General features: G+C 29.9%; 1 protein-coding gene across 1 annotated transcript; it reads left to right on the forward strand.

Moving 5' to 3' along the window:
- The first annotated feature begins 757 nt into the window (after positions 1–757).
- On the forward strand, positions 758–7652 carry LOC130817406 (DNA topoisomerase 6 subunit B). The gene is made up of 19 exons (XM_057683094.1): positions 758–1092; positions 1185–1237; positions 1934–2031; positions 2159–2264; positions 2587–2721; positions 2829–2880; positions 2961–3025; positions 3208–3314; positions 3461–3563; positions 3685–3770; positions 3933–4129; positions 4308–4423; positions 4505–4590; positions 4716–4788; positions 5156–5247; positions 6034–6172; positions 6263–6357; positions 6449–6623; positions 7278–7652. The coding sequence occupies exons 1-19, from the start codon at positions 999–1001 to the stop codon at positions 7422–7424; spliced, it is 2019 nt and encodes a 672-aa protein (XP_057539077.1). The 5' UTR covers positions 758–998; the 3' UTR covers positions 7425–7652.
- The last annotated feature ends 11460 nt before the right edge of the window (positions 7653–19112 follow it).

Below are 19112 nucleotides of genomic sequence, written 5' to 3' on the forward strand. Positions count from 1 at the left end.
ATATAACAACTTTAACCAAATATAATTTAAAATTAACAAAATTATAATTGTTGTGATTTGTGTATGAGATCTGACAATTCTGAATATCCTCTTCCACATCGCCGTTTGGTACAACATTCTATGAGAGAGTCTTTTGATCTGTTGTTGTCATGAGATAGAATTGAATTTGATGTAACTGATGGTAATTGCGTTTTTGGTGTCTACTGCATTATCGCATTAATCTCTATCAACAAATCAACTAGAGAGCAAAATTTATAGCCTCAAACTCTCACGAGGAGAGAGATCAAAATCCATTATATGGGTAAAATCAACCCAATAAATGGATAGAACAACTCTCTTATAGGGAGAGAACAAATATTTATTCTAATCATATTCAAAAAATTTAAAACAGAGAAATTAACGACTTTCATCAACTAAAAGGTTGATATAGCCCCAAACTAACTATAGAAATTAGAGTTTTTTTAGTGAGAGAAGAGAGAAAAAGAGAGGGAGGCGGCTAGAGTTTCTACTTTTACTACGTATTCTAACAAAAAATCACGTTAATTTAGAATGTAATATTTTGACAATCTAATTTAACATCTAAATACAAATATATTTTTAATTGAGTTATACTTATACTTGATTTCGATTAATTGAGATCCATTTTGAAATACACTTAGCCCTTAATTGAGCTCTAAGTTCTTGATTTGAATGAATATTAATTGATTAAAACCAAAAATATTTATCTTTTCATAATATATGGACATTTACATACAATCTGAACTATTAGATTTGTTTTTCTTTTAAACAATTAAATTAAATTTATTTATGAGCAATAGGAAATTATTAAAATCTCGAAACATTTGGCGGGAGATAGTCATCCACAACCATATTCGCGTATACTTGTCCACACTGAATCATTTCTATTACTTCATCCTTCTAAAACCCTAATTTCCGACAAATCTGAAAAAAATTGGGTTTACCAAAACCCTGAAAATTATCAACTAAACTTCGATTCAATGGAAACTGACGATAGTAGTGATACTCCAAATGTATCGAAAAAAGGGAAATCCAAAACTTCAAGTAAAGCAAAAGCAAGTGTTCTCAAGCAGAGTAAGTTAGAATTCCCTCCTTTTTCATGGTTCAAATTTGTTTTCATGTGATTTAGGGTTGTGCTTGATGAATTTGATATTTTGGATTGGTAGAGTCACCTGCGGAATTCTTTGCGGAGAACAAGAATATTGCTGGATTTGACAATGTAAGTTCTAGCTCAATTTGTGATCTTTGAATTTTTTGAGTTGATGTGAAACTTTTTGAATTTTAAAGAAAAAATCATGACGATTTGATATGTGCTTAAGTTATTTCAAACATCTAGACTATTTAACAAATTTTGCAGGAAATAGTATTCTTATAGTGAACTAACTAGGTTTTTTTTTTCTAAACTAAAGTAATTTGTTTGGACCATGGAAATGACTTTATTTCATAGATGTGTTATGACGCAAATTGTGTATTGTTCACCATAACAAAAGGAAATAGAATTATGCTGCTACTCTTGATCAACAGTAAATTTGATTCTCTTTGTTTTACATCATCATCATCATACCCGGTGAATATATGAATGCTCCTAGTTTGATCATATAAGTATGATGATTAGTTTTAGTTAAATGATTTGGATGGTCTTGCCAAAATTTAAGGTGAAGTTGAGCTCAATCTAATGTGATGAGAAGTATTAGTGTGTGCTATCATAGGTCTTTCGTTATATAAGGGTCTATTCTCTTCAACTTAAAAGTACTGTTCTCTTTAACTTGATTAAAATTGCTTATTTTCATTGCTAATATTAATTATAAGTCAGTACTTGCAAGTTGCAAGTAATTGTTCACGAACATTTTTTTTTTTTTGTGTTCATTTTGGAAATATCTATTGGAAGAGTTGATATATTATATCTCTCTTATAGCCTGGCAAGTGCTTATATACTACCGTGAGAGAGTTGGTTGAAAATGCCCTTGATTCTTCAGAGTCTATATCTGAACTTCCTGTTGTGGAGATTACAATGTAAGTTATTTCAGTTTGTGATTATGTTGGGAATGTATTGATGACATAATTTAACCTGTTTATTATACTGATGTATTTACTGGAGTTTTTTAGCATCTAATTTTGTACTTTACTTATGTCAATGCAGTGAAGAGATAGGGAGAAGTAAGTTTAACTCGATGATTGGTCTCGTTGATCGCGAGCGAGTTGATGAAGAGCTCTATGATGATTATGAAACTGAAAAAGCCCGTGAGGTGTGTGAGCTTCTAGTGTTTTCTCGAACGATTCAAATGTTAGTTTAAGCATGCCTACATCATTCAAGGTTAAAGCATGTTTCTTGAAATGTCCATTTTATGGCTATTCGAACTTATGGCTCATTCTTGAGTTTTCTTTGTAAATTAAGGTTTGGGATTACTTGTTCCTGAGTAAGTTATGACTGAGAAAGATCCTAGTTTTTGAAGTAGTTTTTTGTGTATATATGTAAACGATACCTCAGACTTTAACTCTGTTTTATATAATGATTACGCGGATTATTATGTTAAATTTCTGTTCCTGTATCGTTGGTTGTTTACTCAGAAACGTCTGGCAAAGGAAGCTCGTGAACAGGAAATGCTAGCAAAAAGTGTTGCGTTAGGGAAAAAAGTTAAAGAATCTGCTGCTAAAGTTGGGAAAGGTCGAGGTGAAGCCACCTTTTTCAGGGTGATTTGTAAGGTGCTTCGTGTGTAAATCTTTTTTCCCTGGTTATATGCTCATTGCAAGAGCTGTGCTGATTTTTTTCTTAAAAATTTCCTAGCTGATGAGCTTCCCTCCCATTGCAGGATAATGGAAAAGGAATGCCACATGATGACATACCTAATATGTTTGGGAGAGGTGTTATGCTTATTCTTGTATAAATCCACTTTATTTCCCAGCTTTTTGTTAATGATGATTATTTTTTGATTTGTACGCAGTTCTATCTGGAACAAAATATGGGCTGAGACAAACACGTGGGAAATTTGGATTGGGGGCTAAGATGGTGAGTGTATGCTTTTGATATTTGCACTGGCAGAAACTTCAACTCTGCTGTTGTTTGTTTTTGTTCCTTTACGTAGCAACATTTAAGTTATGTCTTCAGGTATGAGGTGTTTTGTAACTCGTTAAGTCAAGCTTTACACATTTAAGCTGTAGGTTTATGTGAAACATATCAAACTCTTGTAGGCATTGATTTGGTCCAAGATGAGTACTGGATTACCTATAGAGATCTCATCAGCGATGAAAGGTCAAAATTATCAAACATTTTGCAGGCTGGATATTGATATTCATCGGTAAGATAGAAATTGCATAAAATCGTTGGTTTTTCCTTGTGTTTTTATGATTATGTTTTTTCGTAACGATACTGAATACTGATCGATTAGTGTCAACACTCCTATGTGACGTATCTTTGATCCTTTGTGTGATGATTTTCATCTAGGAATATACCACATATTCATTTACATGAAAAACGTGAAAATAAGGGACGTTGGCATGGAGCTGAAATTCAAGTTGTCATTGAGGGAAACTGGACTACCTACCGGGTATATGTCACTGGTGTCTTTTAGTCTTAATTAAGTCATGGCTTTGTCTTCTTTAACTTCTTATTCTTCAATAATACCATTCTCGTATTTTGTAATTATTTGTAACATGTTGCTTATGCAGTCTAAGATATTGCATTACATGCGTCAAATGGCTGTCATCACACCTTATGCTCAATTTCTATTCAGATTTGTCTCAGAAGCATCCGAGTATGTCATCTGTTCATACTTTTTTAGTCTTCATCTCTCTCTTTATTGTTGTGGCAGTGTCAATTACACAACAGAACTCAGGCTGTTCCCCAAGGACAACCTAATCAAACTCTTGATGAGTATTTTGTCATTTTCCAGAATCTATCTTTATTTTTTTTGCAGTAAAAATGTGACTGTACAATTTGCACGAAGAACAGACATAATGCCCCCAGTACCAACGGAAACAAAATACCATCCATCTGCTGTCGATCTGTTACTCATTAAGCGGCTTATTGGAGAAACATCAAAGCAGAATCTGTTACAATTTCTTCAACATGAGTTTGTCAATATAGGAAAGCCTCACGCTGAGCGTTTGATTGGTAAGTGTCATATTTTAGAGGTTAGTAGATTTTGATGCCCAAAGTTGAGTTTCATGCAGAAGTTCCAGTGCATTGTTTATTCGCTTATCGCAGGTGGCCTTTATATGCGCTTTTCCATTGGCGTCACAGATGCTCAGAGTTATCTAATATGATGATTGATGATGCATTCAATTTGCAGGTGAAATGGGTCCAGAATTCAGCCCCAAAATGGCTGTAAAATCACTGACCTCACAACAAATAGTTCGTATACACCAGTTGTTTCGGCAGGCTAAATTTGGTGATCCGAGTGGTGATGTAAGCCTCTTGGACATTACTAAATGTTCGTAATTTTGTGTTATCTTTACATTTTTTAATGTACCTCGAAACTATCTTCAGTGTCTCAGCCCTGCTGGGGAGTACAATCTTCGTTTAGGAATTATAAAAGAGTTGCATCCGGACATGGTTGCTACTTACTCAGGCAGGTTTGTATGAACCTTAAAATTTTCTCCTTTCAATGTGTATTAGGATTAACTATCGTCAATCTGTATTTCTGAATAATATCAACTTCTTTGTGAAAATATAAAACAGTTAATGTGATTCGATGCAGTGCTCAAGTATTTGAAGGCCACCCTTTTCTTGTTGAGGCTGGAGTCAGTATTGGTGGCAAAGATGTGAAACAAGTAATTTGCTGCATCTGTTTTGCTAGTTTTTTCAGTGAAGTTGACTGGTTGAGAAGTGATGTAAACTGGAAACTACTGGGTATCGAGAAGGAATACTGTTGATTTAGTTTTTGGATAGACCAGAATAGAGTGCAATGTGCAAGGTTCTGCTTTGGGTTTCGTATTTTCATCATAGTGATTTTATATGGTGAAAAAGAATCGTTTTTGTGTCAAATTTGTTTTTGATTGATAGAATTTCACAAATGCCTTAAATATTAGGCTTGTTGCATTTAATGTAATATTTACTGCCACTTTTAGTATTGGATGGATTGATGCTTGGTATTTGCTTCCTTAGTCTTATGAATCTCTAATTCTTGCTTTATTATAGGGTTTAAACATTTTCCGGTTTGCTAATCGCATTCCCCTTCTTTTTGAGCAAGGTGCCGATGTTGTCACAAGGACAGCTTTGAAGAGGATAAGGTAAATGCTTATTTTTTCATTGCTTTTGCCGTGCCTGAAATTTTGGGGGTGTTAAGCCAAGCTTTAGGAGAGTTTCTAAGACCCAACAGCAGAAACTAGGATAAATACCATATTTTTCAGAAATATGCTTCTATTGGCGAAGCAGATGCTCCAATTTAGAGCTTCTCAAATTGTTTTATCTGGGCGCTAGCTCTTGCCTTTAATGAAGTTTTAGTTATAAGAAATTATACCCTTGACGAATACCCTTGTTCCATCTAAATCCCTACTCCCTCCCATCTTCCATGTGTCTAAATTTCTGTCATCTCTTGAGAAAAACACATCACACATTTTTAAACGTACTCCGTAACTGTTTGGACTTCGGACAAATGAAGGTTAATAGCTTTTCTGTGAAACAAGTTTCCACCTTTCACCACCAAAATTTTTGATATTATTTTCAATAAAGTTTTGTTTCGTCCTTCCATTGGGCAATATGAGATGAATGTTATATCATTTTGTTTAAAAGAGTCCTTTGAATTGTTGCAACTTACCATTGCTTTGTTAATGGATGTAGTGAGGTTGTGTTAAATGTTGTTTTAAAAATCTTTTGAACTTGCTCTTATAAGGTTGGATTTTTTTATTGTTTCTTAGATTTCATTCTCCAATCTTGTGGTCAAGCACTTTTGTATATCATTGTGTTTCTCCAGAAAGTTTCTGCGGAACTTCTTTTATGATACAAAAGTTATTTTTTAGAAACTCGGCCAAACATTTGCTATGGTAGACAATATTCTCACTGAGATTATTTGACAGTTGGAACAATTATAAGATCAATCAGACTCAGGATAAAATCGGAGTGTTTGTGAGCATTGTCAGCACTAAAATCCCCTTTAAAGGGACTGGAAAAGAATACATCGGTGATGACATTAGTGAAATAGCTTCTGCAGTGAAGGTGAGGTATCTATTCTTTTTAGGTGTACTTTCTTTGTGAAGTTAAAATTTTATGTTGAACACTAGATCTCATTCAATGGCATCTTTGCAGTCTGCTATTCAGCAATGTTGTATCCAATTGAAGTCCAAAATCGTGAAGAGAATACAGGCTAGGGAACAGCAGGAAAGAAAACGAAATATGAGCAAGTTAATAGACTTGTCTTACCTTGTAGTTTACTTCTACTTTCTATTGGTATGCCTGTTAAGTGCTCACTCGCAATGTGCTTGCAAATGCTAGATACATTCCTGATGCTGCAAATGCTATCTATGATGTGCTCAAAGAGGCGGCACAATTGCATACATCAAAGAAGAGAAAATACGAAGGCGAGGATGCAGAAATATTGAGTAAGGTGTCCACACGTGCTTTGACAACAGAAACACTAAAAGAGAAGCTCGCCAGACACGTTGAACAGGTGAAGTTATCATCAATCTCTATTTCGGGCCCATGGAAAACTAGGGTTTTGGTCTTGCTTCAACATTGTTTCTTGATACTATTGCAGTGTAGCATCATTCGACAGCTTATTCGCTTATTGAATTCGTGATTCGCTAAAAATGACTGTCAAAAACCAACCATAATTAGCTTTTCCCGATTCGCAATTTGCGAGAAGTTTATGGAATCATGTGGCCAGCTCTATAGCCATATTTCTGCATCAAATAAGAATCTGGATATCCTCAAATCTGTATGTAGAAACAATGTTATGGACTTATGGATGTTATTCCCTTTTTTTTGAACAAGTGTGTTGACAATAAAAATTTTATACATGCAAATCACATAAGAGCGAATCTTGTGAGAGAGCATCTTTCGGGAAGATGAACTTAGTATAAAGAGCCCATATATGGGGTATATCTCACGGTGAGACCATCTCATACAAGAATTTTTGATTACGTAAAGATGCAAGAAATATGGGAACGATAAATTTCATTATGTTTGGAGTCTACAATGTGATAATCTGCATTATTTTTTTTCGTCTTACATTTTTGAGCAGTAAAAGTATCTGTTTACATTATCCGAAATTTTGATTCTATAGCATAGTTTGATGTTTCTTTTGCATAATGCATTTTTGCAGGTGGACTATGAAATGGCTCTGGACTACGCGACACAGACCGGTGTTAGCGAGGAACCTAGAGAATGTATTCATATACCGCCATTGGAGTCTAAACGCAACTTCATTGACCTACATGGTCCGGTTTTTGTTTTTCGACTTTTCCAGTAGGTAGTGACATCATCAAACATCAATTTACCGTTCATTTATAGTTTTTTTCATCAGTGATATGTATACTTGAGAGTAGTTATTAGATTTGTAGACTGTACTTCCTCCCTCACTATGAGAATGACAATTGCATACAGGCGGTTCTTTTCTCCTTTTTTTCTCCGATTATGTAAACTAAAAGTCTGAAAGTGAGTATAAAAGCTTGAGCAAATAAAGTGTTGCAGATTGGATGAATTCAATGCTTATTTATTTCTCCCCCTTATTTTTAGTAATTTCATTTAATTTTTTATACTTGTCGAGATAATAATTTAAACCTTAATTCTATATTTGTACATAATTAAAATTTATGAAAAAGTTGATATTAACATTGAGATGAATGAAGTATGATCTTAATTGAATTTAATTTAACTTATGAAGTAGATTAAGAATAAAATACAAAAGGAAAAACTACCATGAATAATTCAACCTTTTATCTTTTCCCCTACAATAATACGAACTATTGATTAATGATGAATAATACACCCTTTAAAAGGCATTTTCAAGAAATAATCGCAACCTAATTTTTAGCCTAATCTCTCTTATTCCTATTGTTCAAGAAACACAATTGTAGCCATTGAAGCTTCTTGAACACTGTTATTAATTGTTAAATATATTTTAACATGGAAGTTTTGTTTTCATATTCGTTTTACATTTGGTTTATTTCATTTAACTTCCTAATTTATTATGCTGAAGAAATCATAGGTAGATTTAACAAAATAATTTCAGTTTATCTGTGAGTATCACACAAAGAAATTTAAGTTATGATAATTTTCAACTCATTTAATATACCTAAACACCTTTTTTATTATGAGATATAATTGATCATATGGAAGTTACGACTATCCCATCACCTAAAGTTTTGACACAGTTTATAATAGTATAATACAAGTAAAATAATTTTAATTTTATAATTTAATACAAGTAAAATAATTTTAATTTTATAATTTAATACAAGTAAAGTAATTTTAATTTTTGAAATATAGAGGTAGTGCAATAATAATAGCCGGCAAAGAATATTTGACAAATGACACAATTTGGTTTACAAACAAAAATAGATGACATTACCTTATTATATAAGGCTTATTCCACATACATTATACATAACTTAAATTTAAAACTTTATAGGAGTTGTGTACAAGAAGTACACATTTAATAATAATTCACATGCAGAATTGCAACAACAAATTGCAACAGAAAAACAAATTATTTCACAGGAATTAATGAAGATTACATTATTATTAATATATATATATATATATATATATATATATATATATATATATATATATATATATATATATATATATATATATATATATATATATATATATATATATATATATAAATATCATTAATTCTTATATATAGAGTTTAATGTAGTTGAGCAATGATATATTGGTAGTTGATTAACAAAACCAACACCAGCATTTATCATTCCTGCATTGCCAGTGATCGCCACTTCGGGGACGAACTCCTCCCCAATAATTCAAACACTTGTGGCTGCAGCGGTAACAACAATCACCAGTGTTCTTCCATGAACAGCTCTGTGCTTCCGCCATTTCTATTCCTGATTTCAACGCATTATATTTTATCATCAATTCATCGATTAATATTATATAATCAAATCAATTCATTGTTCCAATTAATTATGATATATGGTAAACTGATGGGAAGAGATGCTTAGGTGAGAATCAAACCGGCCAGAACCTCTCATCATCTGGTCGGACAATCGATACTTATTGTCCAATATATTGAGACAATATCATATTCTCAAATATATAAAATATAAATGTAGAGATGTTCAAAACAGACTTGATATTTACCAAACCTTCTAATTGAATCCGACTTGACCAAAAATAAATTTAAAATTATATAAAAATCAATGTAGACATTAGACGCAATTTTAAAATGACCCGAAACACATAACTCGAAATCGACTAAAATCAACACCTCAATATATATGTATATATATATATATATAAAAATATAAAATATATAGCATGCTTAATAGTTCGTGCCAATATATTTAAAAAGACTCACCAATGCTCCCAATAACAAGGAAAATAAGACATATTGCGACCAGGCTGAATTGAGTTGCTTTAGCCATTTCTTTTTAATTCTATATTTTTTGAGGGCTAATTTTTCTTATGTTGTGAGGAATTGGATAGGAATAGCATTGCTATTTATAGATTTTATTTTCTAACTGTAGTTACCGGCCCAAATATCTAATAAATAATCCACTTGCAAGCTTATAACATCAATGTGAACTTAAGAAATAGTCAATGGCAAAGATTTCCGTATTGTATGATGTACCAAATTAAATACATTTTTTAGTCGTTGTTTACCAAATATATTTTTTATCGTTATGTATGATTTGCTTAGCTACTTAACTACAATTTATGCGTATCCGACTTTATTAATTTCAATCTATGTATAGAATTCAGTCATTATTGATATAGTTATAATCTATTAGACTGTGTGCAAACTAATATAAAGTATTTTTTCTTAGTCTTTCAGAGGGGCCAAAATATCCACTTTTGTACTTTGTTATATTCTTGTTTCAAGTCAAGGTTATAAAAATCGGGATTTTACCTAAGACTGTTGAGATCGGTTAAATCGGATTTTAGGATCGTGTGAGCCTACAAATATGCATTAAGGTGCTTTAGATTACTAATTATCAATCATATTGTTCTTTTTTTTAGTTTTAAAGTGTAAGTAAATAGTTATTTAACTTCATCTATTAAGTTTAAGAGAAACGCTTTTAATAATCATTTCTAAATTGTAAATCAAAAAAAACTTGAATTTAATAGTGATATTAATATCAAAAATTTATAAAAAGGTACCTCAATAAGCTGTAGATCAACAAGAAGTAGTAAATTGCAAGTTTATGAACCTACATTTATGTGAAAGTTGATTAAGAATTTGTGAACCCTAATTTTTCGAAAAAAGAAAATAAATACAAAAATTAGTACCTTAAGTGAATTTAGGAAGATGACAGAACTAATTAGTAGTAGAAACTTGGAATTTGATGAGATTAATTGAAGGATTAAAGTTGATTTTAATGGTGGAAAGAAGAGGGAGATCTCGTAGATTGAATGAGAAAGTAAACTAAAATGAGGAAGAAAGAGAACTGAAAAATTTAACATGCATGAAGTCGCTGTTACTAACAGTGACTTGACCTTGTTGACCAGTCAAACATTAGGTCGCTGTTAATAACAGTGACATATCCGTTGACTAAAATTTTGACCATTTGTTTTAATTCGCTGTTAGTAAGAGCGAGTTTACACCAGGCCTAGCTTTGGAGCCAAAGACGCTTATTTTAGAAATAAAGTTTGAACGAAGCTTGATTTTGAAATAAAATTATTAAATAATCTTATTTTTTTCAAATTTTCGCTTCTTGGGCTGGTTCTGGATCTTCCTCTGGGCTTGTATTATTAATCTTGCTTGAAACATGCATGTTTGGTCGACAATGGGTAGAACTGTTTAAAACAGATCTCACGATCTAATATTTATTCAAAATTATAACCAAATTTGATTTAATTAACTCGATTTTAAAATAGATTAATAATTATATAAATATATATATAGACATAAAAGTCAATTTTAAACCGATACTTAATAATCCCTATAAGCACATCTACCAATGACAACCAAAACATGATGATCGTGAGTATTTTGTTTGGGATTTATATATTTTGTATAGTGGCATCTAAATTTCCAAAGACATCCATCTAACTTTGGTGAAGTCTTATCTAAAAAACAATTCTACCAACTAAATTAACCGATATTATAGTTTAATTATATGAATAGTCGTGAAAAGACGCATTCAAAAGTCTCCTATCTTAATATTAAAATTATTTGTTTAGGAATCCATAAAGATTAGAAAAGGTGGAGTAATTTTTTAGCAAGCTAGAGATCGAAATTAATTGGGCAAATGCTAGAAAAATAAGGTTGTATATCCATCAGCTTGCTAATAATATTTGAATTCTTCAAATTGATTTCGTTTTACTTTTTAGGTGGTAATATAAGAATTCAACTTGCTCACCTTATCAATGAATAATAATGGATGGTCACATATTATTATAGGCTTTTTAACTTGAAGTATATTGTATTTGTCTTAATACAACAATTTATGTTTGTTTTAAATCCTATTTATATTTATTTATTTATTTTATCAGAGTAGGCTAAAGAATCTTTATAAGCAAGGGAAAGAAAATATATCATTCTGTATTATTTCATATAGGTGGTGAGAATCGAAATACTGTTACAAAGGTAAGAGGGAGAACCCTCGACTGCTATGCTAACACATAATTCTCCTATTTTTTATTGATTTTACTAATCAACATATATTTAGGCATTAAGAAATTAACTAATTAATTATTCTTTTTATTAAATAGTCTATTATTATAGCTATTTCTTATTTGTTATTTATCACTTTCATGTGTTGAACCATAACTATGAAAAGCTAAAATAAACTTATTATTAACTACTCCTAGTTTTTGTTCATAAGCAGAACTTATTTTTACTGAAAATGCAAATTAACGTTTTTAGAAAACATTTCTACCATCTTTATTTTTTTTATTTTGAATGGCATAAATTGGATAATCTACTCACAATGTAAAATTGCTTAGCTTGTTTGATAAAATTTTAGCCAGTAATATTTAATATGTTTAAATATTAAATCAAATTGTTTGTCAAACAAGCAACAATGAGAGTAGATTATATACATCTTTTATGCCAACATGGAGATCATGACCTTTTTGATTTATTTGTCTTTAACTACTACATGGAAATGTTTACAATGGAATACTTCATGTAAATGTTAATAATATCACAAGTGGATGAATATTTACATGAGATAAAAATAAATTAAATCACTGTACTGTTACGTACATATAGAAGACATAATAGGATGGAATCCTTAGTTAGAAGAAAAGAGCCAGAATATTCTCATGTAATATACTATGTATATCACATTACATCCCTTTACAAACGCCATTTCTGAACTTTTGGTGGCCCAGGAGCGAGACTAGAAGTAGGATTTCTTATCGGTATCGCTAAAAATTTTTCATTACTATCCTCATAATGTTTTTCATCGGATCCACGAAAAGCTAGATTACTTTGTGATTCTTTTATTTATTGTTGAATTCATTTTCTTTTTTTTATTTTTTTATTTTTTCACTACAAGATGTATATTTTGTGGCAACATTATTATAATATGTTAATTACAAATTCTTAAATGAGACCGTTTCACTATGAGACATGCCTCATACTTGGGTTAAATATTGCAATAACAGAAACTTTTAGCTTATGAGTTTCTTGTTTTGAGGTCGTCTCACCGTGAAACAGTCTCATACAAGACGGACCGTTTTATATATATATATATATATATATATATATATATATATATATATATATATATATATATATATATATATATATATATATATATATATATATATATATATATATATATTTATATATTTATATATTTATATATATAAAACTAAAAATTGTTAATTGTTAGTTAAGGCACGTGCATTAGGCATGGGCATTTTGTAACGGCTAGTAATGAACCCAAAGCCTATAAATATGCCTAGGGTCTCATTGTGTAAACGTTCAAGCATTATTCAAGTAATTCAGTTTTCAATTTCAGAAAACAAGTTTTGTTTTAGAAGTGTTGTGTGTACAAACTTCATCAAGGGGTGTGCATCTCTTTTGGATTTCTTTGATCGTGGAACAATCACCGGATTTTTAAAAAACCATACAATATAAGGATGTATCCTTGAATTGTGTAAGGGAATTAGAAGGGAGTGATGAGTGAAGCCAAGCCTGACTAGTTCATCACAATTATATCAAGAACCAGTTTTTTGGTTGTGTTTGTGTTTTACAGGGGCTGTGTTAATCAGCCTTGAGTGTAATTCATTGTGTTTTAAAGTCCTATATTAGATTAATTCTCATCTATGTAATCTAGAGGATCTGGTTTGCCTTAGGTTTGCATCAGTTGTCAATTGCAATATATGTATGATCACCTTTTTGTTTTTTTTTCATGATTTTTGTTTTGTCTTTTAGTGTTAATCGTTGATTGATCACGAATTGATCGTAAATTCAAAAAAATGGTGGGAGTTTTCCCATACATAGTCATATATCTATAAATAATACTCCCTCATATTCAGCTTATGTGTCCCATTTCGTTTTATGGTCAAGTCACCTCAATTGTTCTATTTTTGATATGAGTTTTTGACTTTTATGCCCTTAGTAGATTTATCCTATTTTCAATTATACCCTCCATTACCCATACTAATTTTCCTCCTTTACATTAAAAATCCATAATACCACTCTCTTTCCTACCTTTAGGGTCCCACTTTTGACTCTCCTTAAAATCCGTGAAAAGTTAAATGAGACTCTTAAGGTGAATAGGAGGGAGTAATACACAACCCACAATTTTAACAATAATTTGTTTAAGATTAGTTATTTTAAATTAAAACTACTATTAAATTATTATTGTTATTATATCATGTTTCTATATATTATTCAAAAAGGGAGAAAATTATTTTTCCTACTAATACTAAATAAAAACAATTAATTTATATTGATAGTAACATTATAATAATATGTGTAATACTACAATAATATGACTAATACTGTACAAATACGACTTTGACTAAACTAAGACGACTATATTATTAATATACTCCCTCGATTCCTTAAAAAAGTTACCAAATAAATTTTTATGGAAATTAAGAAAAATAAATTTTTTTAGATGATAGATATATTATTTTACTAAATAATAAAATTGATGGATGATGTGGAGACCATAAACATTAAAAATATTAAAAAAATTAGTGGAAAAATATAGGGACCACAACTATTAAAAAAGTAGGAAACATATGGGAACCATAAGCATTATAAAAATGTTAAATAAAGTTAGTGGAAGATATATAAGGGCAAAAAACATTATTAAAATATTTTTCTTCATTCTAAATTACTTGCTACGTTTCACTTTTTACGCATTCTAATGTATTAATTCAATCCATAACATCTCTAATTATGTATAAGAAAAAATTAATCTTTATAATATTAATAATATTTGCATTGAAACGAATCAAACAAGATTTTACTTAAGTACTTGACTATGTTTTAACTTATAGTTAAAAATAATCATATGCTAAGGATGATGAATAAATAGTAATGTTGCAAGTAATTTGGAACTGCAAAAGTATTAAAATGAGAATAAACAAGGTTAATTTTGTTCAAAATTTGTAATTTAAATAGAAAGATTCTTTATAGGAACAACAAATAGAATAATACAAAATGTCAAATGAAAACAACTTTAAGAAATAGAGAGTAACTAAATAAAATACTAATATGCCTAATATTTTACTAAGATGCCTAGTATTACTATACTAATACAACTAATATTACATATATTTCATTAATAGATCTAATATTAAGCTAATAAGACTAATACTAAACAAATTCAAGTAATATACTAATAGTTAATACGATGAATCTTATACTAATACACCTATTTACTCTAAGATAACTTATACAATTATACTATGCTAATATGACTTATACTATATTAATACGACTAATACAACTAATATTGTTCGACTAAAACTAATACTACATTGTCGCAACATATATATGATTAAAACTATTAAAATGTTTCTTATGTGGACTTTATTCTTATGTATTAAACTCAATGTAAGCTTTTTTATGAAAGTAAATTAAACATACTGTTCGACGGACTAGCAATTTGTTATTTTGTTTAACGAATGAGTGATTTTTTGTTATGATTTTTTGGTAATGAGAAATCATTAGTAGAAGTTTATTAATTAAAACCTTTGCTATTGGTTCACGTATTTTAGAAAACTAATTATAGTTATCACTTATCTCTTATAAATTATTCAATTACTCTAATTAATATATAATAGCAAGTATACCTATTTTTCTCTACTTAAACATAGTTATTAGAATCTCGATTCTGATCTACGATTTTACGATCTAAAAATAAATTATTGATCTGGATCGTAGAGGTAGGATCTTAATGCGGTAGAATTGTGCGATCAAACTTAGCTCAGGATTTTAAGTGATGGGATCACAACACAATTATACGATTCTACGATCTAACGATCTAATCCTATAGTGACAGTTTAAATCGTAAAATATTTTCATGTAATTCAGATTTCAATTATGTATGAATAAATATATTTAAAATAATTATATTAATATCACTATAAAATTCAAGTTTTTTTTGATTTAAAGTTTAGAAATGATTATTAAAAGCGTTTCTTTTAAAATTAATAGAAGTTACATAACTATTTACTTACACTTTAAAACATAAAAAGAGAACAATATAATTGATAATCAGTAATTTAAAGCACCTTAATGCAAATTTAATGCATATTTGTAGGCTCACACGATTCTAAGATCCGATTTAACCGATCTCAACAGTCTTAGGTAAAATCCTGATTTTTATAACCTCCCCAATCTGATATTATGGTGCCGGTATAGACCGAAATTCCGTTATGGTCGAACTCGGATCGGTTGAAACAAGAAATATAACAAAGTACAAAAGTGGATATTTTGGCCCCTTTGAAAGACTAAGGACAAATATTTTATATTAGTTTGCACATAGTCTAATAGATTATAACTATATCAATAATGACTGAATCCTATACATAGATTAAAATTAATAAAATCGGCTACACATAAATTATAGTTAAAGTTAAGTAACTAAGCAAATCATACATAACGATAAAATATATATTTGGTAAACAACAACTAAAAAATGTATTTAATTTGGTACATCATACAATCTTTGCCATTGACTATTTCTTAAGTTCACGTTGATGTTATAAGCTTGCAAGTGGATTATTTATTAGATATTTGGGCCGGTAACTACAGTTAGAAAATAAAATCTATAAATAGCAATGCTATTCCTATCCAATTCCTCACAACATAAGAAAAATTAGCCCTCAAAAAATATAGAATTAAAAAGAAATGGCTAAAGCAACCCAATTCAGCCTGGTCGCAATATGTCTTATTTTCCTTGTTATTGGGAGCATTGGTGAGTCTTTTTAAATATATTGGAACGAAGTATTAAGCATGCTATATATTTTATACTTTTACATATATATATATATATATTTTGAGGTGTTCATTTTAGTCGATTTCGAGTTATGTGTTTCGGGTCATTTTAAAATTGCGTCTAATGTCTATATTGATTTTTATATAATTTTAAATTTATTTTCGGTAAGTCGGTTTCGGTTAGAAGGTTTGGTAAATATCGATTCATCGGGTCTGTTTTAAACATCACTACATTTATATTTTATATTTTTGAGAATATGATATTGTCTCAATATATTGGACAATAAGTATCGATTGTCCGGCCAGATGATGAGAGGTTCTGGCCGGTTTGATTCTCACCTAAGCATCTCTTCCCATCAGTTTACCATATATCATAATTAATTGGAACAATGAATTGATTTGATTATATAATATTAATCGATGAATTGATGATAAAATATAATGCGTTGAAATCAGGAATAGAAATGGCGGAAGCACAGAGCTGTTCATGGAAGAACACTGGTGATTGTTGTTACCGCTGCAGCCACAAGTGTTTGAATTATTGGGGAGGAGTTCGTCCCCGAAGTGGCGATCACTGGCAATGCAGGAATGATAAATGCTGGTGTTGGTTTTGTTAATCAACTACCAATATATCATTGCTCAACTTAAAACTATTTACAGGAATTAATAATGATACGTATGATCAATACATATAATAATAATAATAATAATAATAATAATAATAATAATAATAATAATAATAATAATAATAATAATGTAATCTTAATATATTACTGCTGTGAAATAATTTGTTTTTTCTAATATTGTAATTTGTTGCAATAATTCTGCATGTGAATTAAAATTAAAGATGTGTACTTCTTGTACACAACTATAATGTTTGATATTAAGCGATGTATAATGTATGTCGAATAAGCCTTGTATAATAAGATATTGTCTTTGTAAACCAAATTGCGTAATTTGTCAAATACTCCTACCGGCTATTATAGCATTACACTTACGTTTCGAAAATTAAAAAATATATATATCTCATAATAAAGATTTTTAGATAAATGAATTGAAAATTGTCATGACTTAAATTTCTTTGTGTAATCCTCATAGATAAACTTAATTATATGTCCAAAATTAAAATATATATTTTTTCTTCCCCAAATTACTTGTAATATTTTATTATTCAGGTAATCCAATGTACTTTTTTAATCTTTAATATCTCTAATTATATAGAATAAAAAATTATAAAAATTTGATAATAATAATTTATACATCAAGACAAATCAAAGATAATTCTACTTGGCTAATCTTAACTTATAAATTAATAGTTAATTACAAATTAAGGATGATGAATAAATTGTTGAAAATACTTCATATGTGAGATAAAATTTTCACATTGATAAAATTGTGGGTTGTGGACGTGCATATATATTGGATGGGCTAATCCTCATACTACAATATAGTTTTGGGAAACAAATAAACATCACACGTGTATATGCAAGTCAACGCTCTTAACCCATGGGTTTGTGAACCCGAACCCACAGGTGTCCCATGTCCACATGAATAAGCCACAGTGAGATTGTGTGAATAAATGTGACGATCTAATATAAATAATACAAATATTGTTAATATTAAAAGTAATTTGAAACAAAATAAGTATATACTCCCTCCGTTCCTTTTTGATCTTCCACATTACTATAACGAGTAGTTTCAAAAGTTCTTCCACTTTAGAATACTTTCTATTTTTAGAAAGTTTTTATCTCACTTTTACCCCTTAAAATCCCCCTTTTCTTTTAATGTACCCATTTTCTTTTATTTATAATTATTTTCTCTCTTATACTTCCAATACAATCATTACTTCACACCACTATTTAATTAAAATAATACCCACTACAACCTCATACTTCCAATACAATCATTACTTCCCACTATTATATAATTAAAATAATACCCACTACCACCAAAGATTCTCTTTTTCTTAATCTTTGTGAAATACCCAAATAGGAAGAACAAATAGGAACGGAGGGAGTAATATATATCATTGGAATTAAAAAAGTACACCTCTTTAAAATATCTTAGTAGGAGCACGTGTCCTTTCCTACGCCAGCATGTATGTAAGCTTGTAATAGTAACATTCAATAAAAAAAAAGTACTTTTATGATACTAATTAATATCTTAACTAACCCCTCACCTCCCTAGTCCCTCCATTGGGCCTCGTTCCTCATTATGAGCTTTCCATTACATTGTTTGGAAGCATCTAGAACTCCATCCACCCCCTTCAAAAAAGTGAAACTCTACGCAGACGTTTAAGCTTTACTCACCACTAACTCATCTTTACAACATCAACATCACTCCAATTTCTTATTTACAAAATTTTCTCATGAATCAAATACTTAAAATCCTAATGCTAACTTTTAACCATTGTTTTGATGCATACATTTTTAAATATCAATTAGATTTAGTCAAAATTTTATATGAAATTAATTATAGAAAAATATTCAATATGTGATATCATACGATGAATTAAAATAAAATTAACTAACATATAAAATTGGTTAACTACTTCTT

Source organism: Amaranthus tricolor, chromosome 7 (assembly GCF_026212465.1).
Source record: "Amaranthus tricolor cultivar Red isolate AtriRed21 chromosome 7, ASM2621246v1, whole genome shotgun sequence".
NCBI classification, from domain to species: Eukaryota; Viridiplantae; Streptophyta; class Magnoliopsida; order Caryophyllales; family Amaranthaceae; genus Amaranthus; species Amaranthus tricolor.

Coding starts and splice junctions, on each gene's coding strand:
- LOC130817406 (XM_057683094.1), top strand. CDS start 999: ATGGAAACTGACGATAGTAGTGATACTCCAAATGTATCGAAAAAAGGG. Junction 2,265..2,586: donor AAACTGAAAAAGCCCGTGAG/GTGTGTGAGCTT, acceptor TTGTTTACTCAG/AAACGTCTGGCAAAGGAAGC. Junction 3,771..3,932: donor TTTGTCTCAGAAGCATCCGA/GTATGTCATCTG, acceptor TTTTTTTTGCAG/TAAAAATGTGACTGTACAAT.